This window comes from Otolemur garnettii, unplaced genomic scaffold (assembly GCF_000181295.1).
Source record: "Otolemur garnettii isolate 467f Iridium unplaced genomic scaffold, OtoGar3 scaffold00032, whole genome shotgun sequence".
Classification (NCBI taxonomy): Eukaryota; Metazoa; Chordata; class Mammalia; order Primates; family Galagidae; genus Otolemur; species Otolemur garnettii.
In genome coordinates this window covers 1,383,898-1,397,734 of record NW_003852427.1, presented here as the reverse complement: position 1 = coordinate 1,397,734, position 13,837 = coordinate 1,383,898, and the positions used below count along the sequence as shown (strand labels likewise).

At 50.6% G+C, this 13,837-nt stretch overlaps 2 protein-coding genes across 3 annotated transcripts in view; one reads left to right on the top strand and one right to left on the bottom strand.

The window, feature by feature from the left end:
* Positions 1-5,522, top strand: part of LOC100961427 (twinfilin-2) — a 19,155-nt gene extending 13,633 nt beyond the window's left edge. The window contains exons 1-2 of one of the 2 annotated variants that reach the window (XM_012804955.2): positions 1,343-1,454; positions 2,289-5,522. In XM_012804955.2, the coding sequence (XP_012660409.1) occupies positions 1,452-1,454; positions 2,289-5,378 (3,093 nt within the window). In that variant the 5' untranslated portion in view covers positions 1,343-1,451 and the 3' untranslated portion in view covers positions 5,379-5,522. Of the gene's footprint in view, positions 1-1,342; positions 1,455-2,288 lie in introns of those variants that run through there. The other variant, XM_012804954.2, reaches the window with a different exon arrangement.
* Positions 5,523-12,799: 7,277 nt separating this feature from the next.
* Positions 12,800-13,837, bottom strand: part of ALAS1 (5'-aminolevulinate synthase 1) — a 22,674-nt gene continuing 21,636 nt past the window's right edge. The window contains 1 exon segment of the mRNA XM_012804902.2: positions 12,800-13,101. Within this exon segment, the coding sequence (XP_012660356.1) occupies positions 12,941-13,101 (161 nt within the window). The 3' untranslated portion in view covers positions 12,800-12,940.

Sequence of the window (13,837 nt, the reverse complement as noted above, 5' to 3'; positions counted from 1 at the left end):
TTGTCTAGGCCCAAGAGCAGGAAGTTGCTGTGAGCTGTGATGCCACAGCACTCTACCGAGGGCGACAAAATAGGACTCTGTCTCTAAAAAAAAAAAAAAGGAAGAAGAAGAAGAAGAAGCTGGCATTGCAGCAGGAAAATGAGACATTCTACCATAAACCATGAGAAATCAATGTTATGGTATGTTAGCAGTTGAAAAAGTGTTATGATGGAGAAAAATGGAGTAGGCAAAGCACTCAGGAATGCCAGATCTGGTGGGAGGGTGTATAAAAGGATCAGAGGAGGCACCATTGAGAGGGTGACATGGGGTCAGAGACTTAAAGGAAGCAAAGGAGGGGCCTGGGTGAGACCATAGGAAAAGAGCTCCCAGGTAGAGGGAGCAGCATGTCTGGGTGTGTTCAAGCAGCAGTAAGTAGGCCTGAGTAAGACACATCAGGGAATCGGTGGGAGGCAGATGTGATAGGACCTTGTTGGCCATTATGTGGGTGGTGGCTTTGATTTCAGAGATGGCTATGGAGGGCTCTGAGCAGAGGAGGGATGCAGTGCGACAGGGGCAGATTTGAGTAGGCTGAGGGTGAAGAACAGGACAAGGCAGCCAGGAGGCAGCAGTGCCTGCATGGGAAGCCAGACAATGGCTGCTCCAACCAGCCACCAACTGATGGACATGGGCAGTGAGCAGATTCTGCAGGTGGAGCCAGCAGAACTCACTAAAGTCCTTTCCCAGGTACCCTGGGTCTTTGAATACTATGAGTTCTGATCACTGGGGCAGAAGGGGTATGGAAAGAGCCAACTGGGGAGGATCAGCAGGGACCCGGGCTACGTGTGCCCACCCTCCAGGAGACCTGGAAATGCAGAAGAGGAGGGCCTGTTCCCAGAAAATGTTTCAGGGTTGTGGCTGCAAGGCAGGTGCAGCCTGGGCCTCTGCTCAATTTGTCCCCTATTCCCACACTTGAGATCCCAGAGGTCTGGGGATGGCACTGCAGAGGGCAAGGAAACCACTGTCCTGAGAATGCCAGCTGTGGGCAGGACTGAGGCATGAGGGTGAAGAATGTTCTTGGGATGGGAGAATGCCTGGCAGGGGTGCCCCAATCTCTCACTGCCCCTAGGCTGGGCTCTGGGCCTTAGTTCCTCCCCAGACTTCCCAGAGGACAGGTGTGAGGCCCTCACAGGATGCAGGCTGTCTGAGAGGGGAGTGGAAAGAGGAAGGGGTGAAGGGACGGTCCCTGTCTCTGCCATCTGACTATGCAAATAGCCTCTGACCCTCCATAGGCAGGGTGGAGTTGAGGGCAGAAGCGACTAGGCTGTTATAAATTCTCACTTCCTCTGTTCTCTGAGCTGCTGCTGCTCCTGAGGAAAGGGACACCGCAGTGCTCTGAGTGTGAAGCATCCTTCAATTGCAGCTTCTGCCCAGCTTGCCAGCCAGACCCTGCGCAGAAGACCCTACTCCCCATCATGGTAGGACAGCAGCTCTCAGCGCCCAGGGGAAGGGCTTATTCTAGGAAGGGGTGGGCAGAGAGGTGGACTTGGCAGCTGCAGGAAACAGTAAAAGGGGCTGTGACCCACATGTCCCTAGGGACACTCACTGAAACTGAAGACATCCAGAGAAGAAGCTCTGAGCAGTGAGACCAAAGCCAATGGCGGGCATGAGGAAGCTGGGCTAGAGGCTTTAGGCAATGGCAGGGCTGGGGCTATTTGCCCAGGTGAGCACGCCTGGGTCTGGGCTCTATTTGGCCCCTTGCTGGCACCCTGTCCATCTGTTCCTAGCCATAGCAGGTTGAGGGCTCTCCAGTTGGGTGAGGTGGGCAAAGGGTGAGAGAGATGTGTGCAGTGAGACTCTCATTTCTGCTGGGTTTTGGCCAAAGAGAGAGGGAGAGGTTGGAGGAGACTGAGGGAGGCTGATAGAGGGCAGAGAAGGGATTTTGGAGTGGCTGGAGGGAAGGGAGCCAGCTGTCACCTTGTTGGAGCAAAGAGAAATGGCCTCTGAAGAGAGGAAGCGGAGGCTGGGCCTGTTGGCCTCCTTGACTGGCCCTCCTGTCAGCTGAGGTTTGGTTATGAGTAAAAGCTCCAAATTGTGAGTCTGGATTCCAGGTCTCAGTCCTAGTTCTGAGTTCTAATTCTGAGTCAGAAGCTGGGTCTGAGAATGAGTTCAGTTTTTCCAAGAGCCTTGGGGCAGGGAGGGGGCTCAGCAGCCTGGAATAGGCTTGGACAGATGGGCAGAAGTCCCACCCCAAGAAGTGGGTATAGGTGGAGCAGGGAGCTGGACACTCATATAGCCACCATCCCCAACAGGGTTCCTGCCATGGTGCCGTGCACCTGCTGTCTCTCCTGGTGCAGGCCGAGGCACTGGCCGTGGCCTTGGCACTGGGTACCCTGCCTGCCTTCCTACCCTGTGAGCTCCAGCACCATGGCCTGGTGAATTGCAATTGGCTTTTCCTGAAGTCTGTGCCCCACTTCTCTGCGACAGCACCCCGTGACAATATCACCAGTCTTTCTTTGTCCTCCAACCGCATCCACCACCTCCATGACTCTGACTTTGCCCACCTGTCTAGCCTACGGCATCTCAATCTCAAGTGGAACTGCCCACCAGCCAGCCTCAACCCCATGCACTTCCCCTGCCATATGACCATCGAACCCAATACCTTCTTAGCTGTGCCTACCCTGGAGGAGCTAAACTTGAGCTACAACAGCATCACAACTGTGCCTGCCCTGCCCAAATCCCTTGTGTCCCTGTCCCTGAGCCGCACTAACATCTTGGTGCTGGACACCACCAGCTTCACTGGCCTGCATGCCCTGCGCTTTCTATACATGGATGGCAACTGCTATTACAAGAACCCCTGCAGGGAGGCACTGGAGGTGGCCCCAGGGGCCCTCCTTGGCCTGCGTAACCTCACTCACCTGTCACTCAAGTACAACAACCTCACAGTGGTACCCCGCAACCTACCCCCTAGCCTTGAGTATCTGCTATTGTCCTACAACCACATTGTCAAATGGGGACCCAGGGACTTGGCCAATCTGACTGCCCTGCGTGTGCTTGATGTGGGTGGAAACTGCCGCCGGTGTGACCATGCCCGCAATCCCTGCATGGAGTGCCCTCATGGCTTCCCTCAGCTACATCCTCATACTTTCAGCCACCTCAGCCATCTTGAAGGTCTGGTGTTGAAGGACAGTTCTCTCTTGAGTCTTAATACCACATGGTTTGATGGCCTGGGCAACCTCACAGTGCTGGACTTGAGTGAGAACTTCCTCTATAGCTCTATCACCAAAACCAATGCCTTCCAGGGCCTGGCACGGCTACGTAAGCTCAACCTGTCCTTCAATTACCGAAAGGGGGTATCCTTTGCCTACCTGCAGCTGGCACCCTCCTTTGGGAACCTGACCTCATTGCAGGAACTGGACATGCATGGCATCTTCTTCCGCTCACTCAATGAGACCTCCCTCAAGCCGCTAGCCCAGCTGCCCATGCTCCAGATTCTGCGTCTACAGATGAACTTCATCAACCAGGCCCAGCTCAGCATCTTTGGGGCCTTCCCTAACCTGCACTATGTGGATCTATCAGACAACCGTATCAGTGGAGCATTCAAGCTGGCGGCCACCACAGGGGAGGCAGATGGTGAGGAGAAGCTCTGGCTGCAGCCTGGGGACCTTGCTTCAGCCCCAGTGGATGCTCCCAGCTTTGAGGACTTCATGCCCAACTGCAGCAACCTCAACTTCACCTTGGACCTCTCACGTAACAATCTGGTAACAATCCAGCCAGAGATGTTTGCTGGGCTTTCGCACCTCCAATGCCTAAGCCTGAGCAACAACTGCATCTCACAGGCAGTCAATGGCTCTCAGTTCAAGCCACTGCCCATGCTGCAGGTGCTAGACCTGTCTCATAATAAGCTGGACCTGTACCATGAGCGCTCGTTCACAGAGCTACAACTGCTGGAATCCCTGGACCTCAGCTACAACAGCCAGCCCTTCAGCATGCAGGGCGTGGGCCACAACTTCAGCTTTGTGGCCCACCTGCTCTCCCTGCGCTACCTCAGCCTGGCACACAACGACATCCACAGCCGTGTGTCCCAGCGGCTGTGCAGCAACTCACTGCAGGCCCTGGACTTCAGTGGCAATGCCCTGAACCGTATGTGGGCTGAGGGAGACCTCTACCTCCACTTCTTCCAAGGCCTGAGACGCCTAGAGTGGTTGGACTTGTCTCAGAATCGCCTGCATACCCTCTTGCCCGGTGCCCTGGGCAACCTCCCCAAGACCCTGCGGCTGCTACATCTCCGTAACAATTACCTGGCCTTCTTCATGTGGAGCAACCTGACCCTCCTGCCCAAGCTAGAAGTCCTGGATTTGGCAGGAAACCAGCTGAAGGCCCTGACCAATGGCAGCCTGCCTGAGGGCACCCAGCTGCGGAAGCTGGACCTCAGCAGGAACAGCATCAGCTTCGTGGCCCCTGGCTTCTTTGCCCTGGCCATGAAGCTGAAGGTGCTCAACCTCAGTGCCAATGCCCTCAAGACGGTGGAGTCCTTCTGGTTTGGGCACATGGCAAGTAACCTGACAATACTAGATGTGAGCGCCAACCCTCTGCACTGCGCATGTGGGGCGGCCTTCCTGGACTTCCTGCTGGAGGTGCAGGCAGCTGTGCCTGGTCTGCCCAGCCAGGTGAAGTGTGGCAGTCCAGGCCAGCTTCAGGGCCGCAGCATCTTTGCACAGGATCTACGACTCTGCCTGGATGAGGCCCTCTCCTGGGACTGTTTTGGTTTCTCACTGCTGGCTGTGGCTCTAGGCCTGGCTGTGCCCATGCTGCACCACCTTTGTGGCTGGGACCTCTGGTACTGCTTCCACTTGTGCCTGGCCTGGCTTCCCTGGCGGGGGCGGCGACAAACTGAAAATGCCCTGCCCTATGATGCTTTTGTGGTTTTCGACAAGGCGCAGAGTGCTGTGGCCGACTGGGTGTACAATGAACTGCGGGAGCGGCTGGAGGAGCGCCGGGGGCGCCGGGCACTGCGCCTGTGCCTGGAGGAGCGCGACTGGCTGCCTGGCAAGTCCCTCTTCGAGAACCTGTGGGCCTCAGTCTATGGCAGCCGTAAGACGCTGTTTGTTCTGGCCCACACGGACCGGGTCAGTGGCCTCTTGCGCACTAGCTTCTTGCTGGCCCAGCAGCGTCTGCTGGAGGACCGCAAGGATGTTGTGGTGCTGGTGATCCTGAGCCCCGATGCTCGCCGCTCTCGCTATGTGCGGCTACGCCAGCGCCTCTGCCGCCAGAGTGTCCTCCTCTGGCCCCACCAGCCCAACGGTCAGGGAAGCTTCTGGGCCCAGCTGGGCATAGCTCTGACCAGGGACAACCACCATTTTTATAACCAGAACTTCTGCCAGGGACCAACAGCTGAATAGCCCTAAGCCACAGTTCTGCCCAGCCCTCCACTCTTACATGCCTCACCTCTCTTGCCTTGCTCTGCAGCTTCACAGCTTAGTGCCTGCCGCCACTAAGCGCCCCTCCTCGACCTGCCATAGAGTAGGCACTCAATAAATGCTGCTGGAGGCCGGACGACTAACCTTGAACTCACTGGGGGTGTGGGTGGGAAGAGGAAGGGGAGAATTCTCCAGGCCTCCATAAAATGAGGAGGGACAAGGGGTGGTTGAGGAAAAATTGCCATAAAGACAACACAAAGGTCTGGAGGGGAGGAAAGCTACTAAGGGCAGTTTTGTTCACCGGCATCTTTTCAGGGGAGTCTGATAAAGGTCACTGAATTAGGTCTTTGTCCCTCCCAGAGAACAAGGACAGGTCACCCGGCCACTTTCTTTCTTTCTTTCTTTTTTTTGAGACCTGTCCCCCTTGATGACCTGGAGGTTTGGAGAAGTCAGATTCTCTACCTGGGTAGAGTGCTGTGTCATCACAGCTCACAGCAACCTCTAACTCCTGGGCTCAAGCAAGTCTCCTGCCGCCACCTCCCAAGTAGCTGGGACCACAGGTGCCCACCACAACGCCTGGCTATTTTTTGGTTGCAGTCATCATTGTTGTTTGGCGGGCCCGGGCTGGATTTGAACCCACCATCTTAGATGTATGTGGCTGGCACCTTAGCCACTTGAGCCACAGGCACTGAGCCTCTCCTGCCACTTTCAACCACTCCCTGGAACACCTCGTTCTACCTTTCTCAAGCAGAGCCAGGCAGCCCCTGCCAAACTTGGGCCAGCACCCCTCTGTTGTCCATTGGTCACAGGTATTTGCCCCTTTCCTCTTTTGGACTGAAAATGCCTTAAGGGCAGAGAACCTGCAGACCTGGTTTATTTCTGGCCCCCAGCAAGGTTCTTAAAGGCAGCGCCTCAGGGGAATCTTCATTCCAATATGTAAAGAAAAACATGGATTTGTGGCATCTTTAAAGGGGTTATATTGCCCTCTGGTGGCCATGCCTGTGATGGGCAGAGAAGGCTCCCGGAGAGGAAGGCTGTGGGTACATATATCCCTGTGGCAGGGAGCTGGGCACCACAAAAGATTCTAGGGTGAGCTCACAATCCTTCCTTTTCCACCTAAAGGCATATTCTGGGTCTCTCTGTTCTGATATTGAAGGGACACCTGAGTGAGCTGCTACCTGGCTGCAAATGTGGGGGTCCCCTTCCCTGTTCTTGTTTCTCAGAGCTGATTGCACTCAGTGTGGAGACACAGCCACATCTGGCCAGGGTAGAGCATGTATGCCTGCTTCTATTTTTTATATGCAGTATATATTTCAGGACACAGCTCAAAGTCTTGATGACCTGGAAGTTTGGAGAGGTCAGATTCTGTACCCAGCAAGTATGTGAAGAGCCATGAGTAGGGTTAGGCCTGTGGGCCTTGAGGAACCCTGTCCTAGGTTGGCTGCCCACATTACCATAATCGCAACCAAACCTGGCCTTTGAGGAGCAAGTGAGAAATATGCAGCCTGAAAGACAGGTGACAGTTGGAACTAGGCCTGGGGCAGGCTGTAGGAGAGTTGAACTATTTTAACTGGCCCTGGCTGGTTTGAGGTCTGCTCTGCCACTGGGGTCTCTGGAGACAAGGGTTAGAACTGGCAGAAGACAGCTAATTTTGAAGCCTAATTGTGGGCAGCCCTGAGGGGGGCTATTTTTGCCCTCCCTCCAGGTCATAGAGTGAGAGAAGCTACTTTCTTCTTTCTGACTTAGGCCCAGGGTCTCTGTGGTGGAGTACAGTTCCCTGTTATCTGTTCATCTGAAATACAGAAGGAAAGTCTTTCACTTACCTATCAAAGGCTGTCATACTTCCTTGGCTGATGCCTGGGGAGAAAAGAGAACAAGAGCTATCTTTTTCCCCAGGCTGGAGTCTGGGGGAGTTCCCTGAGTGACTCTGAGGCTATTCTGGCCACAACTAATAGCAGAACCAGGAAGCAGGGCCCTGTTCTGGGAATCATATTTTGCATGTAAGAAGCACCCTGCCTCTGTCTCAGGACAGCCAAGTGTGCCCTCTGGCAGTTCCCAGTAGGATTTCTATCTGGCCACCCATCCACTCATGCTCTTGGTCCTAGTGCTTTTTGGGGCTAGCAATGTTTCCGCTCAACCAGGTTCATCTGACCCCTGCCTAAGAGGAAGCCAATACCCAGACATAGCAGGGTTTATAGCAAAGAGAATTTAGTTCACATGACCTAAATAAGAGATGGAGAAATTTCTCACATCAGCCTCTCTGAGAATTGGGGGGACAGGGTTTTCAAGGATAGTTTGACAGGCAGGGGATTAGGCGATTAGGTTTGCTAACTAAGTTTGGGGCAAAATAATAGAGGTCTGGAAATCATCTTGTTTTTCATTAGCTCCTGGGGTCATAATTCCAGTTGGTTTCTTGGTATGAGCTGCTGGTCTGGGCAGGTTATCCAATCCACTGGAATGAAAGCCTGGAAGATATTTTAGAAACTACCTTTAAGGTTCCAAAAAGTGATGTTATCTAGGGAGAAAAGTTAAGAATCTTTACAATTATGGCTAAAAGTAAATAGGGAACGGTGACTATTATCAGGCAAAAAGGGGGACAGTGGCTGATGGCTGATTATTATTATTTTTAGCTAAGCCTGCTCCTTCACAGAATTTTAGGGCCCTCACTCCAGTTCTCACCTTGTATCCTTCATCAACTTGTAAGGGCAGTTTCAGGGATTCAGAAGAGCAGTTTGGAGCTGAAGCAGTTTGGGGGCTGTAGTAGTACTGTTGTTTGGACATGGGTTGACTGAGTCTAGGATCCATAACACTTGGCTCTATGCTGTCTATAGGACCAGAGGGCAGAGCTCCACTATCTGAGGCCCTGAAAAAATGGTCAGAGCTGGGCTTTGCTAGGGCTAGGAGGGAGGCAGTTCCCACCACAATGTAGTCAGAAAGAGTACTCATGAAGCGCTCTAGGCCCTCTCCTCTCCTCCACACACACTGCCAGTTGGGCACTGTGGCTCACACCTGTAATCCTAGCACTCTGGGAGGCCAAGGCAGGTGGATTGCCTGAGGTAGGTGTTTGAGACCAGCCTGAGCAAGAGTGAGACTCTGTCTCTACTAAAAATAGAAAAACTGGCTGGGTGTTGTGGCAGGCGCCTGTAGTCCCAGCTACTTGGGGGGCCGAGGCAAGAGGATCACTTGAGCCCAAGAGTTTGAAGTTGCTGTGAACTATGACATCACGGCACTCTACCCAATTTGACAGTGAGACTCTGTCTAAAAACAACAATAGGATGGTGCCTGTGGCTCAGTAAGTAGGGCGCTGTCCCCATATACTGAGAGTGGCAGGTTCGAACCCGGCCCCAGTCAAACTGCAACAAAAAAATAGCCAGGCATTGTGGCGGGTGCCTATAGTCCCAGTTACTCAGGAGGCTGAAGCAAGATAATCGCCTAAGCCCAGGAGTTGGAGGTTGCTGTGAGCTGTTACGGCACAGCACTCTACTAAGGGCAACAAAGTGAGACTCTGTCTCCAAAATAAAAATAAAAATAAAAACAACAACAGCAAAACAAAATAATAAAAAGAACCAAAACACTACCTTGGCTCTGCAAGATCAGGAAAGAGATAGGACTCAGGTCACATTGCCAGGGCCCACATCCCAACTCCGCCATTTGGGTTATCTTGGGCAGGTGACCTTCCCTTTAAGAGCCTCAATTTGCTCATTTGTAAACAGGAATGACCAGAGTTATTCTTGGATTAGTGGTAATATGTATAAAAGTCTGAAAACCTGACAAGGCCTCAGTTGTCATTATTAGGTAAGGGGATTTATGCTCATGGCATCAGCTGATATGGCTTCAGTGGTTTTTTTTTGAGACAGAGTCTCAAGCTGTTGCCCTGGGTAGAGTGCCATGGCGTCATAGTTCACAGCAACCTCCAACTCAAGCGATCCTCTTGCCTCGGTTTTTCTTTTCTTTTTTTTTTGCAGTTTTTGGCCGGGGCTGGGTTTGAACCAGCCACCTCCGAAATATGGGGCTGGCGCCCTACTCCTTTGAGCTACAGGTGCCGCCCAGTTTTTCTATTTTTAGTAAAAACAGGGTCTTGCTTTTGCTCAGGCTAGTTTCGAACCTGTGAGCTCAAGTAATCCACCTGCCTCAGCCTCCCAGAGTGCAGGATTACAAGTGTGAGCCACCTTGCCCAGCCATGGCTTCAATGTTTATCTTTCCTCCCAGAGAATGATCCTCCTGGGTCAGGGATCCCTACCCAGAGCACTGATAGGTTCATATGTGGTTGAATCAAAGACACATGAAGCTGGGCACAGCAGCTCTCCTTGGGAGCAGGACAAGGGCTGCTGGGAAAGTCCACAGACATGCTGTGGCCCCCTCTTGTTGGAGAGTAACAAGTACTATACAAGCAAAGGTCTGGCCACAAGACTTAGGAAAACCTAATATGAGGAAAACTTCAATGTAGGACAGTTCATTTACTAAGATCTCAAAATACAACGCATTCTTTCCTTCTAGGACACTTTCTTTCCTTATTTATTTTTTGAGACAGAGTCTCAAGCTGTCACCCTGAGTAGAGTACTGTGGCATCATAGCTCACAGCAACTTCAAATTCTTGGGCTCAAGAGATTCTCTTGTCTCAGCCTCCCAAGTAGTTGGGACTACAGGCACCCACCACAACCCCTGGCTATTTTTTTTGTTGCAGTTGTCATTGTTGCTTTAGCTGGCCTGGGCCAGGTTCGAACCTACCAGCTCCAGTGTATATGGCCAGCGCCCTACCCACTAAGCTATGGGCACTATCCTAGGACACTTTATTTAATAACCTAGGCTTCTCAATATTCTCAGAGAAGTTTCATGACATCAGTTTCAAAGTGGAGTTGCTTATGTAAGCCAAACTTCTCCTTTTAAAGCAGTTCACAAATCTCAGCTGTTTCCTATAGATCATCTCATCCTTTGTTCTCATGGCCTTTCAGAAGCAGGGAGGGGAAGTGCACGTAAGGGCCTTGTTGGCTTTACAGCTCTGAGTTTTTTAGAGAAAGAATGAATTTTCCTAAGCATTTAGGTAGAAACATCCCAAGTTAGAGGAAATCAATCCCATTTGAAGAAAAGGAGACAGAGGGAGTCCCAGTCGTGGCAATGTGAGGGACAATAGAATGCCCTGAAAGTTACTGCAAGGCAACAGAGCTGGAAGACCTGAGTGTGGCTTGTTTCCTGAACAGGAAGGAAGTGAATCATGGTTCCAAGGAGTCATGACTCCCATCATGGCCTGTGGCCTGCCTAGATGTTTGGTTTTATCTGATGGGACCATGATAAGGTTGTGTGCCCCAAGAAACCCTGGCCCATAGCCAGCCTGTCATAGCACCACTCTGTCCAGAGAGGAGAATGCACAGCTGCCCTTTCCAGAGCTGTAAGAGGGAGGTAAGGCCAATCTCCTGACCTCCAGCTGCTTGGTTTTCCTTCAGCTTACCTAATTCTTTCTAGTAAGCTAGACTTGTCATTAGGGTTCTTTTATATACCGCATATGTTTGCTCAGCACTCTGTACCAGGTACTGGACTGGACTTTGAGAATACAGAAATGAGAAGATAGGATACCTGTCTTCATGGAGATGACATTACAAAGGATAAATGATCAACATGAAAAAAATCCTTGTGGGTGGTGACCAGAGTTTTCAAGGGTATTATGGCAATGGCCAAGCAATGGTGAGAATGTAAGAGGGTTTGCCTTCAATGGTGAGAATGCAAGAGGGTTTGCCTTAGCTGGTATGTTCAGTGGAAATTTCCTTAGGTACCCTTGTCCTGTGTGAAGAGGCAGCCACCATGACTCAGGGTAGAAAAATTCAAGCAGAGAGAGAATGGCTAACATGAAGGTCTGGAAGCTAGAGAGAAACTGGCCATCTAGACCCAGGAGCAGGTCCCAGGTTATGAAAGAGGGGGCAAAGAAGGGGGTAGGGGACAAGGTTGGAGAACTGAATAGAAGCCTGATCCCAACCAACTTTATCAGTCTGTGTGTGGAGTCTAGAATTTAATCTATGTGTGACTAGAGACCCAGGCCTATTTTCTGCAGAGCAGGGATATGATCCCACTTGTCAAAATTTTAAAGGCTCGGCTCTCAAGATATGGTTGGGGTAGACACTGGGGCAGATGCCAGAAGATGGCAGCAGAGGAGGGGATGAGACATGATCTGCCCTGAGATCACTTCAGAAGTGGAACTTATAGGACTTGCTAGTAATGTACCCCTGAGGGACAGACAAAGCTGACTTCCAAATGAGAGGCTGAGTACCTGGGCAAATGACAGTAAAACAAGGTGAAGAGCAGGAGGGGTGGGCAGACCCAGTGTGTCCTCTGCACCTGTGTGGTTGGAGGTGCTTGTTTGACACCCAGACAGACATAGTAGTCAGTAGGGCATATATGTAGCCAAAAGCCCAGGACAAGAAGAGATCACATAGGTGGGGAGTATTGAGTAGAGTTAAGAAATGAGCTTGGTAGGGCCATCAACATCACAGGAAGACCCAGCCAAAGGGACGAAGAAAAACCAGCACATGAGGTAGGATGAAAACAAGCAGCAGAGGTCAGCGACACAGAGGCTTAGAGGAGAAAGCAAAAAGGCCAAGGACAGCCATGTCAAATGCCACAGAGAAATCCATTGGAAGGAAGATCAGTCACTGGATTTGGCAAGACAGAGGTAGATGTGGCAAGAAAAGAGAAACCTCCACAGGGCACAGGGATGAAAGAGTTGGGAGGTTATAGGAATAGAGAGGCAGGAGCAGTGGGTAGGGGGTCTAGACTGAGGAAGAGCTTATTTTTAAGATGAATGACAAAGCCTGCTGTACTCAATGGGAATGAGCCTGCAGAGGGGAAGAAATTCATGTAGCAAAGAAAGGAAGGCTGCAGGAACATGCAAGAAGCCACAAGACATAAAATACAAGTGGAAAATCAGGGCGAGGAGCACAAACCCCTCCACTTTCACTGTAGGGGACACAACTACAAGTCCAGAAAGCCAACAGGTTGGGGGACTGGGTGGAGACAGACAAGTCAGACCCCCTCCTGATGACCTATCACTGGGCATTATGAGGTCAAGGTAGTAGCTGAAAGGGAATGGGAGGGAAGCAGCTACAGCAGGACTGCTGAGCATACTGACTGACTGCTCACTGAAGATGTGAGGTGAGAAGCTGAAAGGAAAACTGGCTGCCAAGGTGGTATCACTTCTTTCAAACCAGTTCAGTTGCTGCGGTATACTCGGTCAGCCATAGGCTATGGTCAGCGTTACTGAGGGAGCTGGGTTCAAGCAGAGTGTGAAGGTCTGAAGCGACCACAGAGCACCAATATTTTTTGATACAGTTAATACACCTCTATAATATAGACTGAATTTAAAAGGATAATGAAAAGTAATTTTTTGATTCAGAGCCAATAGCAGGAAAGACTCATCACTTAAACGAGAATTTATTTTCAGGACTATGTTTTTACTATAGATTAAAATTTAATATAATTTAATTCACATATAAAGACAACTCTGGACACTATCTGGATATGACAACAGCCTGGGGTCAGGTAAATTGAAGTTGCATTCAAGCCTGAGCAGATACCAACTTGCTTAAGCCTGAGAAATAGGATTTCTCTCTTTCACTCATCACTTCAAAATGCAGGGGCCTCCTGCAGAAGTTGCACTCAGCTGAGGAATGTGGCTTCAGTTCCAGCCCGACTTGTTTCCATGTGATCAGCAGATTCTCTGAAGAGAAATAGTTTTTAAATATTAAAGAGAGTATGTACCCAAGAAAAATGAAAATACATCCACACAAAAACTTGTACACAAATGTTTATAGCAGCATTATTCATAAATTTAAAAAGTGAAACAACCCAAATGTCCATCAATTGATTGATAAACAAAATGTGGCAAATCTGTACAATGGAAGATACAATAAAAGAAATCAGGTGCTGATTAATGCTACCACATGGATGAGCCTTGAAAATATTACGTTGTGGAGAAGCCAAGAACATAGGACTACATATGATCTGAGTCTACTTATACAAAATACCCAGAAAAGGCAAATCCACAGAGAAAGAAAGATTAGTGGTTAACAGAGATGGGGGAAAGTAGAAAAGAGGAGTGACTACTAATGGGTATGGGGGTTTTCTCTGGCACAACGAAAGTGTTCTGGAGTCATGTAGAGGGGATGGTTACCCAACATTGTGATTGTACTTAAAAACCACTGAACTGTATACTTTAAAAGGGTGAATTTCAAGGCCAGGTGCAGTGGCTCACACCTGTAATTCTAGCACTCTGGGAGGTTGAGGCAAGTGGATCACCTGAGCTCAGGAAGTTTCAAGACCAGCCAGAACAGGAGTGAGACCCCCGTTTTTAAAAATAGCCAGGTATTATAGTGGGTGCCTATAGTCCCAGCTACTTGGAAGGCTGAGGCAAGAAGATCACCTGAGTCCAAGAGTTTGAGGTTGCTATGAGCTAT